The sequence below is a fragment of the Rattus norvegicus genome, chromosome 11 (genome assembly GCF_021556685.1).
Source record: "Rattus norvegicus strain SHRSP/BbbUtx chromosome 11, alternate assembly SHRSP_T2T, whole genome shotgun sequence".
Taxonomy (NCBI): Eukaryota; Metazoa; Chordata; class Mammalia; order Rodentia; family Muridae; genus Rattus; species Rattus norvegicus.
Window position 1 is genome coordinate 65,566,481 of NC_141544.1, and position 27,521 is coordinate 65,594,001.

General features: G+C 35.3%; 1 protein-coding gene across 18 annotated transcripts in view; it reads left to right on the forward strand.

Moving 5' to 3' along the window:
• Window positions 1–27,184, forward strand: part of Dzip3 (DAZ interacting zinc finger protein 3) — a 70,118-nt gene extending 42,934 nt beyond the window's left edge. For 11 of the 18 annotated variants that reach the window (NM_001427083.1, XM_087576255.1, XM_087576259.1 and 8 more), the window contains 15 exons: window positions 6,119–6,144; window positions 6,800–6,965; window positions 8,176–8,271; window positions 8,955–9,082; window positions 9,412–9,480; window positions 12,668–12,764; window positions 14,113–14,216; window positions 15,631–15,718; window positions 17,070–17,171; window positions 19,607–19,732; window positions 21,654–21,793; window positions 23,001–23,121; window positions 23,543–23,668; window positions 23,754–23,855; window positions 25,305–27,184. In NM_001427083.1, the coding sequence (NP_001414012.1) occupies window positions 6,119–6,144; window positions 6,800–6,965; window positions 8,176–8,271; window positions 8,955–9,082; window positions 9,412–9,480; window positions 12,668–12,764; window positions 14,113–14,216; window positions 15,631–15,718; window positions 17,070–17,171; window positions 19,607–19,732; window positions 21,654–21,793; window positions 23,001–23,121; window positions 23,543–23,668; window positions 23,754–23,855; window positions 25,305–25,415 (1,602 nt within the window). In that variant the 3' untranslated portion in view covers window positions 25,416–27,184. Of the gene's footprint in view, window positions 1–3,079; window positions 4,820–5,214; window positions 5,376–6,118; window positions 6,145–6,799; window positions 6,966–8,175; window positions 8,272–8,954; window positions 9,083–9,411; window positions 9,481–12,667; window positions 12,765–14,112; window positions 14,217–15,630; window positions 15,719–17,069; window positions 17,172–19,606; window positions 19,733–21,653; window positions 21,794–23,000; window positions 23,122–23,542; window positions 23,669–23,753; window positions 23,856–24,051 lie in introns of those variants that run through there. The other 7 variants (XM_087576252.1, XM_087576251.1, XM_087576256.1 and 4 more) reach the window with 4 other exon arrangements.
• The last annotated feature ends 337 nt before the right edge of the window (window positions 27,185–27,521 follow it).

Below are 27,521 nucleotides of genomic sequence, written 5' to 3' on the forward strand. Positions count from 1 at the left end.
AACATGAAGGGGTTTCCGAATTTTGTCAAATGCTTTGTCAGCATCTAATGAGATAATCATGTTTTTTTTTTCTTTGAGTTTGTTTATATAGTGAATTACATTGATGGATTTCTATATATTTAACCATCCCCACATCCCTTGGGTGAAGCCTACTTGATCATGATGGATGATCCCTTTGATGTGTTCTTGGATTTTGTTTGCGAGAATTTTATTGAGTGTTTTTGCATTGATACTCTAAAGTTCTCTTCCTTTGTTGGGTCTTTGTGTGGTTTAGGTATAAGCATAATTGTGGCTTCATAGAAGGAATTTGGTAGTGCTCCGTCTGTTTCTATTTTGTGGAATAGTTTGCACAGTATTGGTATGAGGTCTTCTATGAAGGTCTGATAGAAATCTGCACTAAACCCATCTGGTCCTGGGGTTTGTGTTTAGTTGGGAAACTTTTAATGACTGCTTCTATTTCTTTAGGTGTTATAGGACTATTTAGATTGTTTATCTGATCCTGATTTAAATTTGATACCTGTTAACTGTCTAGAAAATTGTCCATTTCATCGAGATTTTCCACGTTTGTTGAGTATAGGCTTTTGTAGTAGGATCTAATGATCTTTTGAATTTCCTCAGTTTCTGTTGTTATGTCTCCCTTTTCATTTCTGATTTTGTTAATTTGGATACAATCTCTGTGCCCTCTGGTTAGTCTGGCTAAGGGTTTGTCTGTCTTGTTCTTTTCTCAAAGAACCAGCTCCAGATTTTATTGATTGTTTGTATAGTTCTTTTTGTTTCTACTAGGTTGATTTCAACAATGAGTTTGATTATTGCCTGCCTTCTACTCCTCTTGGGTGTATTTGCTTATTTTGTTTCCTAGAGCTTTTAGGAGTGCTGTCAAGCTGCTAATGTATGCTCTCTCTAGTTTCTTTTTGGAGGCACTCAGAGCTATCACGTTTCCGTTTAGCACTGCTTTCATTGTATCCCATAAGTTTGGTTATGTTGTGCCTTCATTTTCATTAAATTCTAAAAATTCTTTAATTTATTTCTTCGTTGACCAAGTTATCGTTGAGTAGAGCATTGTTCAACTTCCATGTGTATGTGGGCTTTCTGTTGTTTTTGTTGTTATTGAATACCAGCCTTGGTCTGTGGTGGTCTGATAGGATACATGGATACATGGGATTATTTCAATCTTCTTGTATCTGTTGAAGCTTGTTTTGTGACCAATTATATGGTCAATTTTGGAGAAGGTACCGTGAGGTACTGAGAAGAAGATATATTCTTTGGTTTTAGGGTGAAATGTTCTAAAGATATCTGTTAAATTCATTTGGCTCATAACTCTGTTAGTTTTACTGTTTCTCTGTTTACTTTTGGTTTCCATGATCATTCATTGATGAGAGTGGGTGTTGAAGTCTCCCACTATTATTGTATGAGGTGCAATGTGTGCTTTGAGCTTTAGTAAGGTTTCTTTTATGAATGTAGGGTTGAGAGTTCCTCTTGGTGGATTTTTCCTGTAATATGGTGTCTTCTTTATCTTTTTTGATAACTTTTGGTTGAACGTTGATTTTGTTCTTTATTAGAATGGCTACTCCTACTTGTCTTTTGGGACCATTTGCTTGGAAGATTGTTTTCTAGCCTTTAACTCTGAGGTAGTGTCTGTCTTTGTCACTCAGATGTGTTTCCTGTATTCAGCAAAATGCTCGGTCCTCTTTGCATATCCAGTCTGCTTGTCTATGTCGTTTTATTGGGGAATTGAGTCTATTGATCTTAAGAGATACAGGGAATAGTGATTGTCATTTCTTGTTATTTTTATTGTTAGAGGTGTAATTGTGTTTGTGTGGCTCTCTTATTTTGGGTTAGTTGAAATTATTAATTTCTTGCTTTTTCTAGGGTAAAGTTTCAGTCCTAGTGTTGGAGTTTTCCATTTATTATCCTTTGTAGGGCTGGATTTATAGAAAGATATTGCGTAAATTTGGTTTTGTCATGGAATATCTTGGTTTCTCCATCTATGTTAATTGAGAGTTTTGCTGGATACAGTAACCTGGGCTGACAGTTGTCTTCTCTTAGGGTCTGTATGACACCTGTCCAGGATCTTCAGGCTTCCATAGTCTCTGGTGAGAAGTCTGGTGTAATTCTGATAGGTCTGCCTTTATATGTTACTTGACCTTTTTCCCTTACTGCTTTTAATATTCTTTCTTTGTTTTGTGCATTTGGTGTTTTCACTATTATGTGACGGGAGGAGTTTCTTTTCTGGTCCAAATCTATTTGGAGTTCTGTAGGCTTCTTGTATGTTTATTAGCATCTCTTTCTTTAGTTTAGGGAAGTTTTCTTCTATAATTTTTTTGAATTTATTTACTGTCCCTTTAAGTTGGGCATCTTTGTTCTCTTCTGTTCCTATTATCCTTAGGTTTGATCTTTTCATTATGTCCTGGATTTCTTTGATACTTTGGATTAGGAGCTTTTTGCATTTTACATTTTCTTTGATGGTTTTATCAGTGTTTTCCTATGCTGTCTTCTGCCCCTGAGATTCTCTCTTTTATCTCTTGTACTCTTTTGTTAATGCTTGTTTCTATGACTCCTGATCTCTTTCCTAGGTTATCTATCTGCAGGGTTGTCTCCCTTTGTTATTTCTTTATTGTTTCTATTTCTATTTTTAGATCCTGGATGGTTTTGTTCACTTCCGTCACCTGAAAGGGATTTTTGTGTTTCTTCTTTAAGAAGGGCTTCTACTTGTTTACCTGTGCTGTCTTATATTTCTTTAAGAGAGTTATTTATGTCCTTCTTAAAGACCTCTAACATCAACATCGTCATGAGTTATGATTTTAAATCAAAGTCTTGCTTTTCCAGTGTTGGGTTATCACGGGTTTGCTGTCGTGGGATAACTGGGTTCTGATGATGCCAAGTAGTTTTGGTTTCTGTTGCTTAGATTCTTGCCCTTGCCTCTCACCATCTGCTTATCTCTGGTCTTAGCTGGTCTTGCTGTCTCTGACAGTGGCTTTACCCTCTTGTAAGCCTGTGTGTCAGCACTCCTGGACACTGGCTTTCTCTGGGTAGAATCTGGGTACAGAGGACTGTGTCACAGGGTCTGCTCTGGTTGCAGGCGGAAACTGGAAGGATCCTGTCCCTGACTGTTCCTTGGTTCCTGTGTCCAGAGGGCTCCGGGCAGTTCCTCTTGGGCCAGGAATGTGAGCAGAAGTGGTGGTCTCTCTCAGGATTGTCTGCACTTCTGAGAATCCAGCCAGCTCTCTCCCTACTGGATCTTGGTACAGAAAGCTATGGCAACCGGTCAGCTCAGGGGATTTTTTTTTTAATGGAGTATGTTGCTCATATTTATTCAGTGTAAACTTTGTGGTTAAAAAAATGGTAAGTTTTCTAATCTGGAGTATACTCAAAGTTTTGATACTTCTGTATATCAAAACTGTAGTTTCTCTAACTACAGTCTTAGCTACTAGTCATGGGAACATATATAAACCTTTTAATGACTAATGCAGTCAATGAAGATTAATTTATAAAATACTAAGATTAAGAATATAATAATTTATATTTTACTTTGATAAGTAAAATATCAGTGATATTGTCATAACATTTCTCAGTCGTTTTGGAATTTAAATAGAAGTATGAGTATATTCATTACTAGTTCCTATTTAGTTAGCTGGTAGAGCAGCATTCATTAGTGCTGCATATTTTATAAGACAATAATTATAAGTCTCAAGCTTATACCACAAAAGCTAGCATATATTTAATGAATGTTTCTTTAACATTCTAGCTTTTTTTGCGGTTGAGTTTTATTAAAGAAATTAAGATACCCTTTGAAAATGATCATTTTATTATGATTACATTTAGACATTGGGAAACAAATTTGTTATATTTTAGGTTTATTAAGTTTTAAATAGTTTTCAAATGCTAAAAACCAAAAAGTTCCTATTGTAGGTATTTTATGTTTGTGTACTCACTACTCTTATAAGTGTAAATAGTCCTTGCTAGTCTATACAGCAAGCCCTGAATAGCCATCGGACTAGTTCTCTAATAAAGAAAATATCATCCTGAGTGAGGTAACCCAATCACAGAAAGACATACATGGTATGCACTCATTGATAAGTGGCTATTAGTCCAAATGCTTGAATTACCCTAAGTGCCTAGAACAAATGAAACTCAAGACGGATGATCAAAATGTGAATGCTTCACTCCTTCTTTAAAAGGGGAAAAAGAATACCCTTGGCAGGGAATAGAGAGGCAAAGATTAAAACAGACACAGAAGGAACACCCATTCAGAGCCTGCCCCACAGGTGGCCCATACATATACAGCCATCCAATTAGACAAGATGGATGAAGCAAAGAAGTGCAGACTGACAGGAGCCGGATGTAGATCGCTCCTGAGAGACACAGCCAGAATACAGCAAACACAGAGGCGAATGCCAGCAGCAAACCACTGAACTGAGAATAGGACCCCCGTTGAAGGAATCAGAGAAAGAACTGGAAGAGCTTGAAGGGGCTCGAGACCCCATATGTACAACAATGCCAAGCAACCAGAGCTTCCAGGGACTAAGCCACTACCTAAAGACTATACATGGACTGACCCTGGACTCTGACCTCATAGGTAGCAATGAATATCCTAGTAAGAGCACCAGTGGAAGGGGAAGCCCTGGGTCCTGTTAAGACTGAACCCCCAGTGAACTAGACTGTGGGGGGAGGGCGGCAATGGGGGGAGGATGGGGAGGGGAACACCCATAAGGAAGGGGAGGAGGGAGGGGGATGTTTGCCCGGAAACCGGGAAAGGGAATAACACTTGAAATGCATATAAGAAATACTCAAGTTAATAAAAAAAAAAAGAATTCTCATGAAAATGATCAGCACATGCAAGTGTGCTTGCATTATGCAAAGTGGTGACAAGGTCTCTGAGAAGCTGTATCCTCCTTTCTTTTTTGTGTTGCATTTATAACATGTGGGCATAGCAGTGTAACAATAGCCCTATTTTGCCTACCAGGGCTCTCTGGAAAAAAAAAAAAACAGCAAATTTTGCATGCCAAATACAGGGATATTAAGTATGTTTAGAGATTTTTTTATATGTATTCTCTTTCTTTGGTTAAGTAATTATTTAGCTTATAATTTATCTTCATTATGGACAACTCCATTGGTGATTAATTATTTTTTGTATCTTCCACTCAGAGTTACAATAAGCAAAAGACAGAAAGGTGTTTTTTATTTTGTTTTCTTTTGTTTTGTTTTATGATGAAGCCATATGGAAAAAGAAACTTGATTGGAAATGAATCCAGCCATTCAAACTGCGTGGCACTGTGCAGGAGAGAAATTGCAGAGATTCATGTTAAGGGGCTGAAATGTATTGGTGAAAAGTTTTCATGGGAAGAGCTAAAAAGGACTTTAAGAAATGATCAACGGTACTAGATATATTCAGTATTAACAGTTTTCATAGCAAATATCCAACTCAAGTGTTCAGATATACTAGAAGCAAGGTGGAAATCAGTATTTCTAAATTGTAAAAGAAAATTGTTTTTAAAAAGATAAGAAAACAAATTTGTATGTACAACCTAGTAGCTGTAAGGGAAACTCAGAATCAGGGATAGTAGAAGTCAGTGCTCCTACTTGTTAATATTTCTAGTTTAGGCTGTATTGATGCAGATTAAGTGTCATTTAAATGGGTTCTATTTGATATTTGATATGCTGCTGCTCTAGTTGATTTAGTAAACAGAAAGCACAAGGATGTTTGTAATTTCCCTCCCGTTGTGATCTCATCTCTATGTCTAGTATCCACATGTCAGGCTCATTTTTTTTCTTGTAGTTTTTCAGAAATCCCTTTATTTAGTGTAGAAATAATGAATATTACAGACACTATGTCCCCAGGTTTCCTAAGAGTTGCAAAATGAAGTCCAGTGTTCAACTCTGTTATCTCAATATGTGATTTTCAAAATCATAAAATAAATTTAATGAGACACAAACACTTCTTTTAAAAGAGAAACAGAGTAGGTAGGAATTTTTTTTAAACAGTGTGGTTCTGTATGTCACAGAATTCACATTTGAGTCTTATAGGTGACTGAAGACATAAGTGCGTACAGCATCAATGATACAGAGCTGAGCTGAGCCAGTCGGTGCACATTACTAAATCTTGTCGTGTTGCTTTCAGGACAAGGACTCAGAAGACGAGCAGGCGTAAGTATATGAATGTTCAGTCTTTCCTAAGGTATGCTTTGTCTGTAACATAGATTGCTTTGGAGAAACTTCTATAGAAAAATAATTCTTTGTCTTAGTTGATATTTCTGTAGGTCAGATTATTATTAACTGTTGAAGAAAAGAATCTCAATGATTTTTTTTCTTTAAGGCTCTTCAGTAGTCATGTAACATTAACTTGTTCACTCAGAGACTGACTTAAATGCTTACTAAAATAGTTAAAAGTATACATGTAGACTAAAGCTTAACTTCAAAGGATACCACCTGGACAGACGTATGTATATAATTATTTGGTTGGGGTAAATTATGAAGTGTGATGATAATATAATATTAAGGCTGTTTGAACACTTGGAAACTATAGCTATAATTTGAAAAATAAACCCTTTGATCTTATTAATTCTTGAAAACACTGCCATGTACAATAAAGTGACCTTGAGCATTTCCTATGTCATATATATTGATATTCATTGTAAATGTTCAAAAGTAGAGAATAGTGTGAGCACTGTCCAGACCTTGACCATGAACCCTTCTACTGCCAAATGTCTCATGAGGCAGAATAATGCTAATTTGAGAAGCAATAGCCTATGTGAAAAGCACTGTACCATTGAGCAAGGCCGCATTACTGTTTCCACTATAGCTCATATATGGTAGAGAAGGACGACCAGCTGGAGACAGAACAAGTAGACATGAGCACACTCAGTGCATATGTGAAAACAGATACAAGTGATGCACAAGACGACTCTGCAGCCGAGGACAAGTTCTGTAGTCTGGACGAACTGCATATCCTGGACATGGTAGAGCCGGTGAGCACTGGAGAGGGCTTAGCCCACCTCCTTCTTATCGAAAGAACTGTTACCTTTGCTATCTCCAGGTCCTTTAGGCAGTGTGCCGTTTTGAGGAGCCTGGCAGTTTATGCTGTTGGGATAAGAAAAGCAACAAAAAACAAGATAATGAGGATTAAAAATATAATTGGGACTACAAACTTTTAAGTGAACCTTTTGTCAGACATTTCTGAGTAGTGTGAAGAGCAGACGGGGGAGATGACGACACACTAAAAGCTAACATAAATCCCACTAAATGATATGTCAGGAAAATAGATGCTAAGTAATCAAAACTACTCTGATCTGTTTCTTTTTATTAAATGTGGTCACAACTATGAAATATTTTCTAAAAAGTTCTAGTATATAGCAGCTTTTTCTAGATCTTTTCCCTGATAATATCCACTGCTTGTAGTGATATACTTATAAATATAAGTGAATTGTTCCTCAAAAAAGCAATTTGTACAAAGTAGATGAAAGATGGAAACACACATATATATCACGTGCTTAAAGTTGGGTAGGCTCCTATATGATATAAAATATGAATGTATCACAATCAGTTACTATTAAAGTATGTATATTTTAACTGAATTAACATAGCTTTGGATTTTACACTGAAATTTAAACTTCAGTCATTAATGTTAGTAACCCAGAAGAATTCAAAATGAGAATCAAATTGTCACATATTTGTAGAAAAATGTGTAATCACTTATACAAAAACTATTGAACTGTCTGCACATAAGATGTGCTATATGATGTGTTCCCTGTGAGTACCCTGTTTATAATAGAGTAGAGAAGGTGAACATTGCTTAAGTCGGGGCACTGCTGTACTTAAGGACAGACGGCTGGTCCTCCTGAGTTAGAGCTCAGGCTCTTGCATTTACTATCTATAATCTTAGGCAAGTTACTCCCTCCTTTTAGTACCGTAAGATGAGAGTAACATCCCTTCGTGATCCCTATACACCTAAGAACACTACAGAAACTGCAGATGACAAGCGTGAATGTCACTCAGCAGTAGTAGTAACTTACTACTTAATTAAATGTTGTGCCATTTAATGAGCTGTTAGGGTTAAAGGCTGAGTAGGAGTTATTATAGAGTTGTTATAGATGGTAACTTTATGTACAGTAAGAACATGTTAATAGAAACTATGAGTGTCTTTTTAGAGAAATAAATAGCCTTGTTCCATTTGCTTAGGGCTCATCTGGGAAGGACAGTGCAGACTTGAAGGAGACTGAAAGGGAGCGGCTCGCTCATCAACATCAGCTTTATAAACTGCAGTATGAATGTGAAGTGAGTACTTCGTGTGTGTTAAGCTCGGAGGTACACTGTCTTAGAGAATTTAATGAATCTCAACCCGTTTTCCTTTTTGCTGGGGTTCAAATAAATACAGCCATTGTGGAAATCAGTGTGGAGATTTCTCACAGAGCTAAAAACACAACCACTGTATGCCCCATCTTTCTCACTCCTGAGCATATGTCCAGAGAACTCCATCCATACCTTACCATAGAGAGAGCTGCGTCCTCCATGTTTCTTGATTCTTTATTCACTATAGGAAAAGAATTGGAATTAACCCTGTCTATTGGTGGAAGAATGAATGAATAATGGAAATTTGATGTGGTACTTGAGCTTTAGTGGCACATATACTAAAATTGGGACTGAATGCACAAAATGCACATGAGTTATGCATGAGAATATAATGCTCTTTTCTGTAGTTTTTAAGTACATAAAATACGCAGTACTGACAGTGAAATATTTAGTGTGAAACTTCATAGTTTCTTGTTCATGGCAATGCTAATCATAATAAGCTCATTAAATTGTATAGGTTTGGGGTCTGTTTAACTTTGGTGTACAGTGTTTTTTATTTATTTTCAAGTACTTGTATAATAAAGTTTATTTTAAAAATAACTTAAGTGTGGATTTGGTTCTTTTAATTTTTGGTAACTTGAACACTCCAACTATATTTTATTGAGCAGGATTACAAAAGGCAACTGAAAACAGTGACATTTCGGTGGCAGGAAAATCAAATGCTAATTAAAAAGAAAGAAAAGATCATTGTATCCCTTAACCAACAAGTGGCTTTTGGAATCAATAAAATGTCCAAGTAAGTACAAAATTTGATAAAAGTGAAAAGTCCGAATTTGTCCTTTTTAATCTACCTGCAGCCACTAGGTGGCAGTGCGACTGCACGTTAGGAACTACAGAAGCTTCTTGTGCTTTTCTTTTTTTTTTTTTTTTTTTCTTTTTTTTTTAAGAAGTTAGAAAAAATCAGAGATAAATTTCTAGGAATGAGCTATAGGAATTTATTTGCTGTTTTCAAGGTCAGAATTCATAGAGGATATACTTGGTCCCTTTCTCAGCTACAGTGGGGCTTTTCTGTGGTAATGAAAAATTATTTCTAACATTTTATGACTTACTTCCTTATTTGCTTAGATTACAGCGCCAAATCCATGCTAAAGATGATGAAATCAAGAGCCTTAAAGACCAGCTTTCCTTGAAAAGGTACGACATTTTCTTTTGTTGGTACTCCCTTTTTGAAGCTAAATGTCTTTAGCTGGATTATCACTTTTCATCATCCAAACAGTATTTCTGCACCTGAGATATGAGCATCTCCATTGGGTCAGTAGGTGTAAACAGAAAGGTGCAGGCCGATTGGAAGGTATAGTTGTCATAGCTGTGCCCAGAGAAAACTGACAGCAGCACAGTCAGCATCATTACAGACTGGCACGTTACTTCCTGAAACTATTCTGTAGCGCTAGTGCAAGTACTTTTTAGTACTCAGTGTTTTACCAAGGATCACCTATTGTCTGAGCCTAATCTGTAAATACTTTTACAGAGAAACAATTCATATAGCATAAAGCTCATCTGGGTAATGCATGTGGCCCACTGCCTTTTTAATATATTCATTGAAGTAGATAGCCATCACCACTGTCTTATTTCCAGAACACTTTTGTCACTCTCAAAACAAACACGTACTTTTTCAAAGTTATTCCCTCTTTAATCCTTCAGCTTCTGGGAAGCACCAGTTTACTTTGTGTCTTTTGGATTTGCCCATTCTGAGCATCTCATAGAAATGCACTCATATATGAGGCTTCTTAGAGCTACGTTGTTTCATTTAACATGGTGGTTTGAAATCCCTCCCTGTTACACACCAAGAGTAAAATTGCAGACTCATCAATAAACTTTGCACTTTACTTTTTTTTTTTTTTTGGTTCTTTTTTTCGGAGCTGGGGACCGAACAGAGGGCCTTGCGCTTCCTAGGCAAGCGCTCTACCACTGAGCTAAATCCCCAACCCCTGCACTTTACTTTTTAGAGAATTACAAACCTTTTGTACGAAAAGCTATACCTTTTTATAAAGGTGTCAGTAGTGTTGGTGGGCCAGTTCTCCTTTTTCTCTTTGCTCACAAGGATTTTAGATTGTATTAATTTTACCTGGTACATGTTAAATGTAGAAAATAGAGAAGTGTGTTATTTTGGTTTGTATTTCCACTGACTTAAGTAATTCAACATTTTTAGTGCTTATTAATAATCAGTGTATCTTCTTGAGTAAATTTATTCAATTTCTTGGCCTGTTTTAAAAATTGGAAATCTTTTACTGTCTAGTACTTTGAGTGCTTTGTGTGTTTAGTACAAGTAGGACTTTTCTGTGCCTCATGACTAGTTATGGAAGTGCCCTAGCAATAAGCTATCACCAGCCCTGTGTAACATTTTGATCTGCAGGCATCTTTATCTGTTTTGTAAATTGTCTTTCCATTTGCCTAATGTCTTTAAAGTACAACTGTTTTTAATTTTAATAGAATGTAATTTTTTTATTTTAGCCAAACTTCATACAATATTTAGTGATATAATAGTTAATTCTTGTGTTGGGGTAATTTAAACATTTTATGAGTTTTTCTCTCTAGTAAGCACTGTCTTTAATGATATATTTGTCATCTTCCACCATTAGTATTTTTTAAGTTTTTAAGCATCTGGGTGTATTTCTCTTAACAAAACATTTAAAATGGTTTCTATGATATTCCATATTATAAAGGTATATTTTCAATTGTTCTTGTTAAAGGCAGAATTAATTTATAGGCTGTGTGAATCTGAGATTTCAGTGTAGGAACCTGAGAAAGAATAGCAGGAAATAGAGAAAAAGCTCAGAGGTTCCACTATCTCTGATAGCCTGCATAGGATCCATATGACTCTTCCATTCAAGCTCTGAAGTTCAATTCTATTCTAAGGTATAAAACCCAAATACTAACTAGTAAGGTGTTTGATTACAGTGATTTTCTTTATTACCACAGTAAAGAAACTTACATGTTTCTACTGTTGACACAGAAGAAGACACTGTTAAATCAAATTTACTAACAATAACATTTAGTACTTAATGCCAAACAGAGAGTGTTTTTATGTATATTTTCTGAATTATTTTTATATCAGTTGTTTCTTAAGGTAATAAAACTTTTTCCATTTTCACAGGTACAGAAGCTAAGTATAGAGAACTAAGTACTTTGCTCTTGTGGTTCATTCACTATAACCTATAACTATTAACAGGGTAGTTATTAACAACAGACACTAATTTCCCCAACCTCAGGATGACAACCAATATGATATTTATTAAGGATTTTTCACTTCATAGCAGATCTTACTTATCTTCTCATTTTTTCCTAGCATAGTAGAAGGACAACATAGCTATCTCAAAGCACCATTTAAAATAAAGTATTATTTCCATTCATGAAGGTTTCATCTTTTGATCATATCACATCTAAAAGTAATATGTACAAAGTATTAGGAAAAATGTACTGCCTCCTCTAAGATCCTCACTTGGGGGTTTGTTATGTGACAAAACTTATCCTGGGGAGATGTAACACACTTATCTACTCACCCCCAGATTGGGAATCCACAACAGATCAAAGTACAGATACCACCAAAGTCCAACTTGCTGAACCCATGAGTTTTATTCGGGTTGCTTATAGGAGCAGAAATGATTCACAGACAGCTATATCACAAAGGTCAACAACAGCATGAGTGACAGAAAACAAAACTGACAACCTGGATCATATTAAATGGTCTGAGCAGCTCTTCAGGTTGGAGAATGTCCTTTCCTGTTATCTCAACTAGTCTAAACTTCTTCCTGATGCCGGTCTGGTGGCAACATCTTTGCAACTTTCCTTGCTAAGAGTCTTCTTTGTGCATTTGTTCTGTTCTTCTGAGACAGACTCTTATCACTTACTCTGGGAGGGAGGGGCTTAGTGAATCTTGTCAATTTCAGGAACTTCCTGAAGCTGTGTGAATTGTTTATATCATGCTGCTTAAGACGTTTCCTATAAGACAGTATGTTTTAATCTCAGAGGAAACCTATAAAACATGGTGAAGATTTAAAGAAATGAGTTGTAGGTCCAAGAAAACCCATTCAATCCATTGTTCTTGTCTAAAGTTTTATATTTAATAGGTTATGGAGGTAACATTCATTTTAAGATTATAGATTCAGAATATAGGTCATAGCTTCTGTACTAAGTATTTTTAAATTTTCGTACTTTTGGTAATAAAGGAATAACTATGTTTTAATGTCTTCTTTTGTTTTTATGTGCTATGTATACTTTTCCAAGAAAAATTTCCTTGTGATGATTTTATCTTCCACCTTCTGAGTAAGTTGGAAAAGGCTATCATTATATATTGCTAATTCTTTATGGTCATGCATTTCAGATCTCAGTGGGAGATGGAGAAGCATAATCTGGAAAGCACGGTTAAAACGTATTTAAACAAACTGAACGCAGAAACCAGCAGAGCCTTAACAGCTGAGGTAAAAGGAAAGTGGGGGAGTGAAGGAGAAAGATGATTTTACTTTAGTATAGCTAAACAGTTGAAAAGAGATTGATTTTGAAATAAACAGAAATAAAACTTCTTAGTATCATTCAGAAAACTACAGCTTAAGCTCAGACCCGTTTGTTTTACTGGCATGTCGTTTGCGTGTGCTTGAGCGTAATGTTAAGTTGCTTTCCTTCAGTGACTCCAAGAAATCACAGTATTTATAGTTAGAGACTAACTCTCAGGAAGCTAGGCCTTTAAGCCATACTTTTAAGAATAGCAATTAACTATTGCTGTAATACCACTTTCTCTGCTGTGTCACATACAGATCTTCCAAAAATACACACATATCATAAGCCCCAACACTATAGACTTCCCATAACCCTAGATAGTCTCCTAATACTGTTAAAGTTAGATTATAATACCACAGCTTGGGTCTCTCAGAAGAAATAAGATTGCATGTGTGCATATAATTTTTATTTATACCTAGGGAAACTTGCTATATAATAAGGTCACATTGTTTGAAGAATTAGCTGACATTAGGGAGCATTACAAATCTGCCACCTGTCATTTCTCGTTTCTAGTCAAGTTCTCGGGATTCGAACTGAACAGTGATAATCCAGGCACTCCCAGGCATTAACACTGCAGTTTGCCTTCACAGGAGGACAGCAGGCCTTGTCTTCAGGCTGTGTGTATTTGCTCTTCAGGGCTTTTAGTTAAAGGTTTCAGCCTTCTCCTATTATTAGTTCTAGAAAATACTTTCTACACATTACTATCTGAGAGCACTGATTTTGTAATTATATAGTGGTTTTAGACCAAATGATTGTACATCAGTAATAATGTAGAAAGTCTTCCTTCTGTGGGGGAAATACTGGAGCAGAAGATCTGTGAGGTCCATTTGGACTTTGCATTTTCTATAGTCTGCAGCTGTTCTTCATGAACATATAAACAGCAGGATTTCTTTTAAGTATTCCCAAACTTAGCTCCATATTAGAATTAACTTAGTGAGAACTTTAAATTCCTAGAGTCTACGCTATTCCTATCATCAGTAGAGTTAGTATCCCTGGGACCAAGCCATCCTAAAGTTTGCAAGATTAGTCCAGTATTTGGGGAAAAGTTGAAAGTAGACGTTCTTAGCCTCACTAACCCAGCAACCATTGAGTAAAATAAGTATAGTTGCAGAATTGCTTCTATCAGAAAGTGTTTGTGACGGTTCTTGGACTGTCAGATACTACGGAGTTCCTGGAAGGGATTGAAAATCACTTTGAGTGTACTTGGGATGACTAAAAAGAGAATGCTCACTTGGAATCTCTTCAGTTCTCTTGTCTTTCAAAAATCTGTAGGTGTACTTTTTACAATGTCGTAGAGACTTTGGCTTACTGCACCTCGAGCAGACAGAAAAGGAATGCCTCAATCAGCTGGCCAGGGTGACGCACATGGCCGCTAGGTAAGTTTTCTTCTTTTCTAACTCAGCATGACATCAGAGAGGAACAGGCGTCTCCACAGTTGACTGTGATGGATTTTATAAACGTGCAGCAAAGTCACTGGGGTACTTCTGAGACCTCAGGTTTGTTTGTTCTTGATGTCCATTGCTGCATCTGCTGAGTTACTGACAAGCACTGAATACAGAGGCAGCTTCCTCCCAACTGATAGGCATGCATGAAGGCCAGAGTGTACGAGACAGGTTCTCACTAGAAAACTGTTTTCTAATTGTTTTTCTACTAATGCTTGATTTTAAGTACTTTTATAATTTATTTAGGAAAAAATGGGTAACAACACCTAATGCTACATGTTATGAGACAGTTTCTGCTGTACTCTATTAATTTTCAAATATTGGAATGAGTTCTGTGAAATTTTCCTTAAATTTATAGTTTATAAATTTAAGGGTATAGCTTTTAATTTTAATGAATTGATTATCTCTGAGAGCAAAGAATTATTTCATAATAACAATCATTTTTAAAATTGTCATTATTCTTTAATACTGATGTGCAATCAAGCTGAGAAGGTGCTGCTCTAAGTGACTGGTCTGTGTTTGCTTGCCAGAAGGAGAAAGAACATTGTATAAATTAGAGTACCGTGAAGCTTCTCTTTGTCTAATCTTACTGATGACTTATTTTGCTTTTGTAAATTGTTAGGTTCATGGTGTAGATGTGATAATGCTACTATGGATAGCCCTTTTGGAAATCCATAGGAAGTTTCTTATATAGACAGGATTTTGTGAGTTGTTCCTGCCTTAACTGTTTAGAGGACATGCATCAGTAAACAGCAGCTGACGGTACACTTGATGTCCTCCATCAGGACGCTGATAGCGCTTCTCCTCACAGGAAAGGGCTCACTGGTTTCTTCTGTATTTTGCATGTGTGTTTGTTTTTATAATTTGTCATCTCAGAATCAGTTTAATTTTCTAATTTATAGTAGAGCCAGCTAGACCAATTCTGGCTCTGTGATAACAGGATTAAAATGAATGTGATTGAAAACCTGGCTCCATTCTTGAGAATGTACCTGCAACTTCTCCGTTTGGATTTTTCTGCTTCCCCACTTTATTGGAGATATTTTGGAACAAAACTCTTTTATAGTAACTTCAAGATAGAAAAGAAATAATATTCTGGAGATAGGGGGGAAATGATTTCTGAAAGCATGTTATTATCGTTCCTTAAAAAGGGTGCATATATCACTGATTTCTCCTTATTAATAGTAAGCCTTGTTTATGTATTTTTAACCTTTGAGGTAATTGCCATTATTGAAGGTAATTTTTGTTCTTTATATATTATTTACATAAATACTATATAACACTTGAAATTTTGGAAACCTAAATGTAATATATAAATCGAGTTTCCCCTATGTCTCCTTTTTTATATCAGCAACCTGGAATCACTTCAACTAAAGGCTGCTGTAGATAGTTGGAACGCCATTGTGGCAGATGTTCGAAACAAGATTGCATTTCTCAGGGTAAGTTCTGAGTATACTTAAATCAAATTGGCAGAATTTATGTGAGAGTACATGTAGAATGAACATCTAACACTAAAAGCAAATAGTGTTCGAGAAACTTAAGTCTATCTTTTCATTTCAGTTACCAAAGATGATGCTCTTGGTTTGTAATAATTTTCATACAATTAATGTTAAATATGAATTATAGATTCATATATGTGATTTTTTTAGTTCATTATCCCAGGAAAAGATACTCAAAAGTTGCCCCCTACCAAGGTTTCCCATAATTCCAAAGCCAAAAAAATTAAACTCTAGTTTCACTCTAAACAAATTAAATGTCTTAACTAGCTGTACAATTAATCAATAATTTTATATGTATAGAATTACATAGAATATCAAATAAGGATGTATTCTTTTCTAATATTAACATTTTATTTAATTGTTCCACACTGCAGAATTTTTATTTTTGATTTAATTGAATTGAGACTGTGAAAAGAATAAACTAGTTACATATAATGCTCTTCCAAGCTGTATGTTGTAACAGATTGATTTTTACATCCACATCTCTAAATGAAGCAGCTGTGTTCAGTTGTCAAGAAAGAATTGCCTCTGAGAACTGTGGATTTGTTAGAGTGATGGTTTGAACAATCTTTTCTCCATGATCATTGTCCCTCTGTCCTTAGTGCTACTTAGAATTTCTTTTAGACATATTGAGACTTTTAGCCTCAAAAGCTCCTTGTTTCCATCCAAGCCTATTTCCATCTTGGAAATCACTGAATGCTTTATTTTAAAGGTTGTGTTTTCCATTGCTTGTGGGTTGTTCACTAACATGAATAAAGAAAACTAGGAACTGTGCCAAAAAAATACTGAATATACAAAAGTTCCCAAAATTAGACTCCCATTCCCCTTTCTTTTCTCTCCTCCCCTTTACCCTCTGTTCCCCTCTTCTTTCTGCCTTCCCCTTACCCACTCCCAAATTGTAGTTTTCTAAATAAATAAAATTACAAATATCAAATATCGATTCTTTGTTTAAAATGTGTTAATTTCCTGTTACCTATGTATTTCTTATAGGTACTTGACTCTCCAAAGTCTATCCTCACTTTCTATCAATGCTTCCTATTTGGGAACTGGGAATTGTGGAAACTAAAGGGTTACCATAAGCAACTGAATTACATTACTAACCCCCTGAAACATAGTTTCTTAAAAGTGGGCATGGAAGTTTATAGAATTATTTTTATATCAGCAATTGTATTTCTTCTATCACTGGGTTTAGAACTACTAGTTTATGTTGAATTATAACATAATTCAAGCACTACTATATAGAGTTTCTTTAGATTCAGTAATGGTCTGAAATGTATTTATCTTCTGTCAGACACAGTACAATGAACAGATCAACAAAGTGAAGCAGGGGTTTGCCTTGAGTACCTTGCCTCCAGTCCAGCTTCCTCCGCCACCTCCAAGTCCTGAGATACTGGTAAGGTCCCTAACATTTTGGAAAGTTGCTATCTTCATTTTGATAAATGGTAAAGTGTAAAATATAGAATATACAGTGTGATGTATGCTCAAATGGAACTAAGTGCATATTTTATTTATATATATATATATATATATATATATATATATATATATATATATCAGTCCATGCTGATAACTGTAAAGAGGGGTACAGTTTGACAGAGGCTAGTTCAAATGGGCACTTAGTCGTGCATTTGAGGTCTAAATGCTATTTTCATCCTCTTAAACTTATGTACTTTATGAGAGATAACTGATGAATTTGCAGCTTTCTCATTGCTTTCCTTAGCACTGTATAAGCAAAACATTCCAGCATAATACCCTAGAAAGCTAACTAGAGAGCCAGGCCCTCTACTTCTACCTTAGACTCCCTTTTCTTTGGCTTTTATAATCAATCTTCTGTGGTTATGACTACAAGGGCAGTTTCCACAAACACTACTTCTCTCCTTATTAGGAACCAGTAGGTTCAACCAGATGTACTTATCTGAGTACTTTAGAGATGAGAGTACTTTAATCTCAGAAATACACAGAGTTTTTGTGAACTTTTAGGAGGTTATTATTAGGTAATACTATTTTATTTTTTCTACAAGTCTTGGTATAGAAAGTAAAGAAATATAAGATATTGAGGGGCAGATGGCTTTTGGTAATTCTGTAAACTTTATTTATACTCATCATTGAGTATAGCAAAGACCACATATTTGCTAGAATGTATCACAAATGGTATCTTGTGCAGTTCCCAGTGCAGTCTTATTTGCATCTAAAACGTCATGGTTGTATAGTCCATTACTATTCACATTATTATAAGTAGTATGTTCTTCTGAATTCCCACTAGAATTACTCGTTAAACTCTGCTTACGCCGTTCTAGAGTTCCTAAGACTTAAAACCCTATGATCAGATACAGTCAGCAGTGATCCACTGCTGAACCCTCATTTTCTGTTTATTTTATAGATAGTGTAATGAAATATGTAACAAGCAACTTAAGGGAGGAAGAATAGCTTTTGGCTCACAGTGTTAGAGGCTCCATCCATTATAGCAGGAACATTGTGGTACAACAGAGCTCTTCACTTCATCATATGCTAGGAAGCAGAAGGAAAAGTCACTTGTTCTTTTCAAAGAATTATTGGTATTATGAGAATAGTGATTCTCAAAGGGAGCTCAATGTAGATTCATTACCCACCACTTATTCATTATTTTAAAACTTAGTGAAAACTTTGAAGTTATATATAATTTTATGTAGAGTTTTATATGTATATTATATTCATATGTAAGTTGATTTTACACATCTAAATATATGTAAAAAATAAGGCAAAATGAAATACACACATATATGTGGATGAGGAACTCTTACTGTATATAACCACATCTTTATCTTACTTAAGAAAACTATGTCATGGATAGAGTTAATATTCAATATCTAGGGGTTGGGGATTTAGCTCAGTGGTAGAGCGCTTGCCTAGCACGCGCAAGGCCCTGGGTTCGGTCCCCAGCTCTGGAAAAAAAGAAAAAAAAATATTCAATATCTAGTTAGAATTTATATTTTCATAATTTTCTCAAAATATTTTTTCTTATAAGGCACAGTGTCTGTTTCATAGTAATTAAGAATCAAATATCAACTTGTCTATCTATTATAAAGTATACTGTTAATTTTTCCCTTTAAGATAATTACTTAGCGCTATGTTAATGTTCTTTTGTCATTCCATCAAATTTTTATCGTGTTCCTTCCTTATGGTCATGTTAGACCTAGCACACTGTGGAAGCTCCATAAGCCTGTTCCCTTCTGTTCTCAAACAAACAGTACGCCTCCAGAGACACAGCCACACTCACTACTGACCTATATGGGGCAGACCCTTGTATGAGCTCCACTTCATTCTTCTATGTTTTTGACGCTAAAGATAGAGTCCTGATTCTATCAGATGGCACCTTCAGTACACGATTGAGGACGCTTTATTTTCTATGGATAATTTTGAGGATTTTTAAATGAAATTTCTGAGTATTGTCTGTAAACATGGGGAGCATTCACTGAGACAGTTGAGGTTTCTGTACATGTTAATAGCTTTGAAAATCTTACAGTATTATGTCTTGAATCTTACATTATTTCATCTGAGGGTGAATCTTAAAAATCACTTTGTCCAGCCCTCCTAGATTATAGTCTAAGAATTTGGCATTCAAAGGTATCCAAGCAGGTTCTTCTATCACACTTTCTTTGCTTTTTCAAATTCTACCAGATTTAAGTAATATTCTGACACACATTGCTTTTAATGTACTTTGTCTCTGAATTTCAAACCAGCGTTTTGCCCCTGCATGGCTCTATGACTTTACACCATCGGCCAGGTAAGTATATAAATACGTGCAGGGTTTTGTTTCATTCCATTTTGTTTTGCCTTTTTTTATGTTAGATACAGCAATTCTTAGGAAGACCTCTAGTGAAGGAATCTTTCTTTAGACCCATACTTACTGTCCCTCAAATGCCTGCAGTTTGCCCTGGAGTCATCTCTGCAGCTGTACAACCAAGGCCACCCCTGGTAAGAGTCTTTTCTGGTAATATATTAACTAGTTTTTTATAAGTAAAATGGGATTCTGAATAAAGATTTTATCTTCATTATTTGGTAGGATATTGTTGATAATGCTAGAGATGATGATAATTAAATGATAATTGAGTCAGTATTTTTTTTTACCTCATTTTGTCCTAGTTTTGAAATACATAGATTGTTTTCATACTACTGAGTCCTTGAAATTGCAGTTTTACCTGTGTAACAAATAAAAATGTTGACATTCTTACTGTGTAGAAAAACAGAGAACAAGTCACAGTGCAGTACATTAAACTCCTAGCATTACATGTACTCAGAGGTTTCAGCTTTGTCTGCAACCAACAACTTAAGTAACCTCAGCTTGGAACAAAACCCTAAAAGTTTCCAATCTTCCTAATTATAGATAGTCAGATAAGTTTTATTCAAACCTGAAGGAATAGAGACATTTAAAATGGTTGGAATTATTATTTGTCATCTTGACTAAAGTTTAAGAAAGAAAGAAAATTCTTCCAAAAGATTGATGTCAGATATAATTAGGGGGAAAAATGTGCTAATCCTGACTTTTCCATAAAGGAACTTTCGACAGTTTAAAAAGTGAGTGTGTGTGCCTGCATGTGTGGGTGCGTGTCTGTGTCTGTGTGTGTGTCTGTGTTTGCATGTGTGCATACAAACATGCACACGTATGCATAGTACTATATAGTTCTTGTATCCTGCTCTCAGTTTCTCGTTGAAATATATAGTTAGATGGATTCATGTATGTCTATGCCAACTCTTTACAAAAGTGTGTATGTATGTAAGCCTCAACATTGTAAATAACAGCACATCTTAATCACCATATTAACTGTGTTGCTTATGCAGTTTGGTTGCTGTTATTCTGTAATGACTGGAATGTAATTTTATTGAAAACATTGAAATCTCTTAACCTCCTAGTAAGATTACTTTCGAGTTCCTGGGGAAAGCTAGACACTGAGGCAGATCTCATTTGATTCCAATCACTGGTGGTCATTGCTCACTTTTCGTGGGGACCCATAGAACTTTAGGTAAATGGTCTAATTAATTGTCTTAGTGACCCACTTAGCTGTCTAAAACCATGAAATATACAAAAAATGTTGTTGGTGACAAAGCTCTTTTTGTACCTCCCACACTCGTCTGTGATAGTTTTGAGACATGGGGCAAAAGCACTTCTAGTAACATCATCTTTAGTGTTAAAAGTTTATCTTTGTTATTTTCCTAATTATAAAATTATATTTAATAGTTGTAAAAATGTAGGTAATGGAGAAATATAGACATTTGCAAGTAAAATTACCTTGTGGTTCGATCCCTAGTAGGAAAAAAAAATCGCCATTTACAGATTATTGTGTAACTTACAAATGCTTTTGTGTGTTCAAATGCATGCAGTTATTAAAATTTTTAATACTAAAGGAGTCATACCACAAATACTATGCTATATACTATTTTGAAAAAAGCTAAACATATTCTATGGAATCTCTAATACCCAGACATACACGCCTATTTATAAGAACTTGATTGATTTGCTATAATTTGTTTATTCATTCCTTTGTTAGTAGGCTTTAAGTAGTTTTCAACTTTTCACTGTCACTTTTTAAAAATTGAGTAATAAACACACTTATGTGTTTCTGTATGTGCTAGTAATTACTAGGCAAGCACCCTATTTTTAGAGTAAGTAAAAATAGGTGGTTCGGTCCCCAGCTCCGAAAAAAAGAACCAAAAAAAAAAAAAATAGGTAATAGAAACCTAGCAACATTGTATTTGTAACAAAAAACTGAAAGAAGTCCACATAGGTATCACTGTGACTGTTCACTCTATTCTTTTCTGAAGCATCAAAGTGTTAATGTTGGCATGCAGTGTCGCCTAGTAACTGAAGCTGATGGTTATAACTTCCTGCCCTTTACAGATGCCTGGTATAACCTGGGCTATGCCAACACCTATAGGTGACACTGTGTCACCCAGTGCAAGTCTGTGCAGTGAGCCTCTCATGATAAACTGGGAGAGGATTACAGACAGGCTGAAAGCTACTTTTCCACAACAGACAAGGTACCTTAATTTTTCTTTCGTTGATTACACATGTATTTCACACTTTTCGTAGCCCTAATTGTAGAAGTGAAACATTTCACACACATACAAGGACAAATATTTCCTTACTTATGGTCTTAGTAAAATAAAATTGACTAAGACATTGTGGTCAACGGAAATGCTAAACATTCTTACATTTTATTACTCTAAAGTCATGCAAAGATAAGTGTTTAAACTTATTTTTCTCATTTGTTAGAAGTGCTAGATATAAATGAATGCCTCCAGCTACAATAATTATTCTAATAACAGGTCATCAAAGTAAATGCTCAGTTAATTGTAGTCAAAGCCCCAACACCAAGTTTCAGTTTTTGGTCTTGTTTTTTTTTTTTTCCCCATTTTATTGATATACTTAGGATTTCTTTGTGAGTAAATAACAGTTCAATACAATAAGTCATGATCTTTCTGGCTTTAATAGGATTTAGAATTAACTAAATCTAAAATTCTAAAATCTGTGCTCTTATATGTATAGAAATAAGTCTAGTTTTCCTTTGTGTTTTCATTTGAAAACATATCCTGTTGCTATCAAATTAGATTATGGTTTTAATAAGTTCCATAATTATAAATAGAAAATAGAATTATCATATACTTATAAATAGTAATAAAATGACTAAATGATGAACAAAAGGAAAGAAAATATCTCCTTTTTCTATTAGATGTATAGATGGCAGTAGAGGATTAAATGGGAAAATACTGATTAAAATAATTGGAAGTTAGTTATTTTATCATATCATAAAGGTTTCTATTACTTGCTTTCCTTTTTTATTTAACTTTTTTGTCTGAGTTTTTTAAAAGTAAAACATTTAAGTACAATTAAGTAGAGAAGACAATAGTAATAAGAATTATTAAAATGGTTGTTTAAAAAGAAATAATGAAGTCTTGAGTAAAGTTTTGGATGCAAAATTCTCAATATGTAAATAAATCAACTCAATTTTAATATAGTGAACTCAAACTTCATTAGCTTTCACTGATAAACGTAAAATATCACTTCTGGACACAACGGTTTTCATTTTGATTGCAAATAAATGCAGATGACATTTTTAGATTCAAGACTAGAGTTTAGTCTGTATGCTGACTGTCTTATGAGTAGAATTCTATATTTCATTTTCTCGGGTACAACCTTGAAGCAGTAGAAAAAAACAAGACGATCTCTATTCTTGATATCTTCCAGGAAAGAGCTAACAGATTTCTTACAGCAATTAAAGGATTCTCATGGGAAGTCCGTGTCTCGACTGACATTTGATGAAATTGTTTATAAAATTTCTCAAATGATTGAGCCCAAGAAATCTGAGGTAAAACAAATAAAAAACAACAAACTTTAATGCTATATTCTCATTTCTATAATAGTTTCACAACATGTTAAAGAATTAAGAATCAATAACTTAATCATAGGACATCATTGATTAGCAGTAAATCCTCAAATTCAACTTGACAAGTGACATAGCAGTGTTTTTGATCGGACTAGAATAAACCTGTCCCTTCTAATGGTTTCCTTGAGTAAGTCTGATGGAAATTTCATTTGGTTTTGGTTCTAATTTTCTGGAGTGATTTATTTAAAAGTACTAAGTATATAGCTAGGAAATATTGCCAGCATTTTTTCAAGATTTATCATTAATATTGTTTATCCTTTTAGTAATTCTTTGCTACAACATTTTTAGTTCTATAAATTGACACTGTATTATGATAATTCTTAAAAGTAAATATTATTTGTAGGGTGAAGAAAAGTCTGCTCCAGATGGCAGTAATGCTTCACCCAGCCACACTGCATCACAGCCTAATGTTCCCCAGGACCCCAAGTCATCCCAGGGTTCTGCCACATGGGAAGGAGCCAAAGATGTGGTGAGACAGAGCTTGCTGACTATGGACACATTTAGATCTGAGAGGAAAAGAGCAGCCTAAATGTTATCCTGCCTGTTTTCTCTAGGATAATGACGAGGAAGAAGAGGAGCCTTGTGTAATCTGTCATGAGAATTTGTCTTCAGAAAACCTTTCCGTTTTGCCTTGTGCTCACAAATTCCACTCTCAGGTAAACATTTAAGTTTGTCCTGTTAACATGTTACTGTTGATCAGCTAAGCAAGATCCTTAACTTATTTGCAAGGTCCATCAGCATCTAGTGCCATTTCACAGTCCCACTGGGCAGACCAGCACTTCACTCTAGATGCCATACAGAAACGTTTACTCTTTCACTGTATACAGTCATGGTTGTGCTACTGTTTTTCAGGAGGACAGCCTGGAGATTTAAATGGTATACAGTATACAGTTCCCATGAACAGAACTAGGAGAAATATTGATTGGCATAGCAATGAGTGACAAGACTAACAACAAAGAAGTGCCACTTTACCCCGACTTGCTATAAATTCTACAGTGTCCATTGTACTTCTGTAATAATGGCCCTTCTCATTTTAAAGCAGAAGACTTCCTTAGTTTCTCAGCTCTTGTGTTTACGTGTGAAGGTTCAGATCCTGGAGTGTTAATGTTAGAGAAGTGTAAGACTGACATATCATTTGTGTTCTTGATATTTCCCTGTACTACCTGGGTCTGCTGCTGTATATCTGTTACTCATGTATAATGTATGCCTCAAATCCTCTTGTGATTTGACAAAAGAAAAGATAATCTTACACAAGAAGTTGTTTTCTTGGGGATTTTTTCAAACCGTGTTTCAAAGATACAATATGTGGTACCTGATGCAAAATTATGTGTGTTATCTTCTTTGATTTGAAGAGGTATGAAAAATAGACAATCCCAGAGGTCTCCAAGATGACACTTGGCCTAACCCAGCTTTCCCATTTTGAAATTTTAATGTGTGATGAGTTTTTAAAAAGAGTGTTTAATAGAGCTTGTGCCCACTTCACAGTGAACAAGTACGTGATTCATTCAGGTTACTCTTTGGGGTTAGTTATTGGGCTTCAAACAATCCCTGTACATAATCCTATTACCTAATTTGGCTCTGCATTATTCAAACATCAAAAACACCTGGGTTTGATGTCAATACTTAGAGTCAAGACATAATGAATACTTTATAGTTCAAGATAACTGTCATTGTCACTGTAGAAAACAATCAGAAGAGACTTTTCCTCCAGGGAGTTTCAGCTTTAGAGCCCTGTAAGGGTATTGGTAACATTCATATGCTTTGTTTGATTTTTTTTAATGAATCATAAATGAAAAGAACATATAAATAAAATCTACAAAAAAGAGACTATAGCAAGCTTCCCCAATATTTTTGTCAGGAAGAAGTGCTTGCCATTTTTAAAATAGGGTGAGACCAAAATTGGAGTCAAATAGATTGGCTTAAAGATACTCTGCAGCTGCCAGTTATGTTGCTTAGCAAATCAGAGAGGGTGCCATACTTGTAGCAGATGGCTTGGCTCTCAGACCCCCCAGAAGATGTGATGGTCGTAACTACAATGTATAGAGTTGTAGCTGCCTCTGCTCAGCTAAGTTTGCAGCTCTGACTTGAATCATTTTGCTCCTTAGTGCATTAGACCATGGTTGATGCAACAGGGCACATGCCCCACCTGCAGGCTCCATGTTTTGCTACCAGAAGAATTCCCTGGCCACCCCAACGGGCAGTTTCCCAAGATCTGATACAAGGCAGGTAGCTATACCTAAGATTAGTTTTAGACACTGGAATTTAGTTCTGCTTTTTTACAAGCTAATTGTGTGAACAGTATTATGCAGCAGTATGTCCTTGACCAGCTATTCATACCAGAGCTGAGTCAAAGAGAATTGAGACAGATCTACAGCAAATGTATATTAAATGGAAGGGACATAAAGAACATGGATTTTATTGCTTTTTGTAAGATTTTACATCTGTAAACACAAGACTTGTAAACATGACTGCTAGTATATTTCTTAGAATGTCCTGTCTTTTCTTCCTTCTTACTCTATTGCCCTTTACTTTCTCTCAAGGATGCTATATTTTAGTTTCCTGAGATAAGTTTAGTAGAACATGTAAAAGGTAGCAAAATCCTATAGACTTAAGTTTTCTTTTTAACTTTGAAAGCTTAGTGTTAAAATCTAATTACTGTAAGTTTTATTTCTATCTCCCTTGTTCTTTCCTATCTTCCGAGATGCCTACACTTGATGAGATGATGGCCTTTGACACTGGTGGCTGTGCAATGGTTGGTAATAGCTTGTGAAGGTGATGGTCTGTTTCAGACCATACAGATCCAATTTGTCAGTTTGCTGCCATGTAATCTCCATACCAATTACACTGCAACTAAGACTCGTCTTTGCCCCATCAAGAGCTAGTTCTTAAAATCACGCCAAAGATGCTTGTATTCCTAATATTTAGCAAAATAAATATAGAATGAAGTTAGAATTAGAAATCAAGATGTAGTAAAAGGGGCAGACATGCAAATTAAGTCATTTTCTGGGATAACTGAGATCTTATATTCCTTTGTAAACTTATTCTTTGGTTCTTAGTCATTTGCATTTGGAGGAGTTGTGGGGCTTTTTTGTCGTTTTGTTTTGCTTTTCTCTTTAAAGTTGTCTCCTTTTATGTAGTTATTCTGGGGAAGAGAAGAAGCCATTATGTGTACTTGCTGCTGCTTATGACAGATTTGATATCCATTAGACCAACTGTCTATCAAAGCTTATTACTGAGAGTTTCAATTCTTAGACAACAAAGCCTGTTTTAAAAATAGTGTAAATGCCTGTAAGTATTGTACATGCCTATACCTTCAGACGCAAAGTAGACCATGGCTACCTTGTGACACGTGTTCCTTGGTTCGTATTCTCAATCTCAATTTTATTAATTTTGGGGGAAAAGTCCTTTTTGACTCAGCAAACTATTTTGTCTATATATTTCAGTGTAAATGTATCTTGAAGTTACTGTGAATCTCTATTTAAAAAGTCAGTGCCTGTAATTGTATACTAAACTTTTTTTATTTTGAAAATAAACTGAAAAATGTGAAAAAATATTTTTAAGATTCCAACATCCGCGTGGGTAAGATGACTTGGCAGCTAATGGTGCTTGTTGGAGTTTGATGACCTGAGTTCTATCCCTGGGACCTGCATGGTAAAAGGAAAGAACCAATAATCTGTAAATTTTCCTCTGACCTTCTCAATGTACATTGTGGCTTTGGTGTGCACATGCACACAGTACTTGTAGATGCACGAAAGAGAAAGAGAAGAAAGACTTTTAAATATGCCATTTGTCTATATATAAAGTACCAACATTGTGTTGGAATTGTAAAATCTAGAACTTACGGGGTATGTAATCGTTGTCTTATAATGGTTATGTAGCAAGTTACCTTGTAATTTTTAGTTCATGCTTACAGTTTGTTTCCTAGTTCATGCTTATAATTGTAATTTCATTTTCATGTGGAAAATAAAAATGTTTCTGAATTGAACTTTTATTTGTCTATGTATTCATCTTAAATGTATGCAAAAACTTTAATTCTCTATTTCAGATGTCTGCTTCTGTTGAGTTGTACTTAAATTTTTCTTCTGTTTTTGAAGAAATCATAGGAAAATGTCTAAGTTGTCAGTCATCACATCCTGTGAAATGTCAAGGATATCTGGGTGTCTTAGAATTTAGGACTTTTGAGGACTCTGTGCTTTCCTTATCCATCTTGTTTGTTTTGCAGCCGTGTCTTGTCCAAAGTCACAGCTAGTAGATAAGCCACGGGTACTGCTGGGTCCTGATGGTGCCACATGCCACCTTCACAAGTTCTTGTGCTGGAGTGA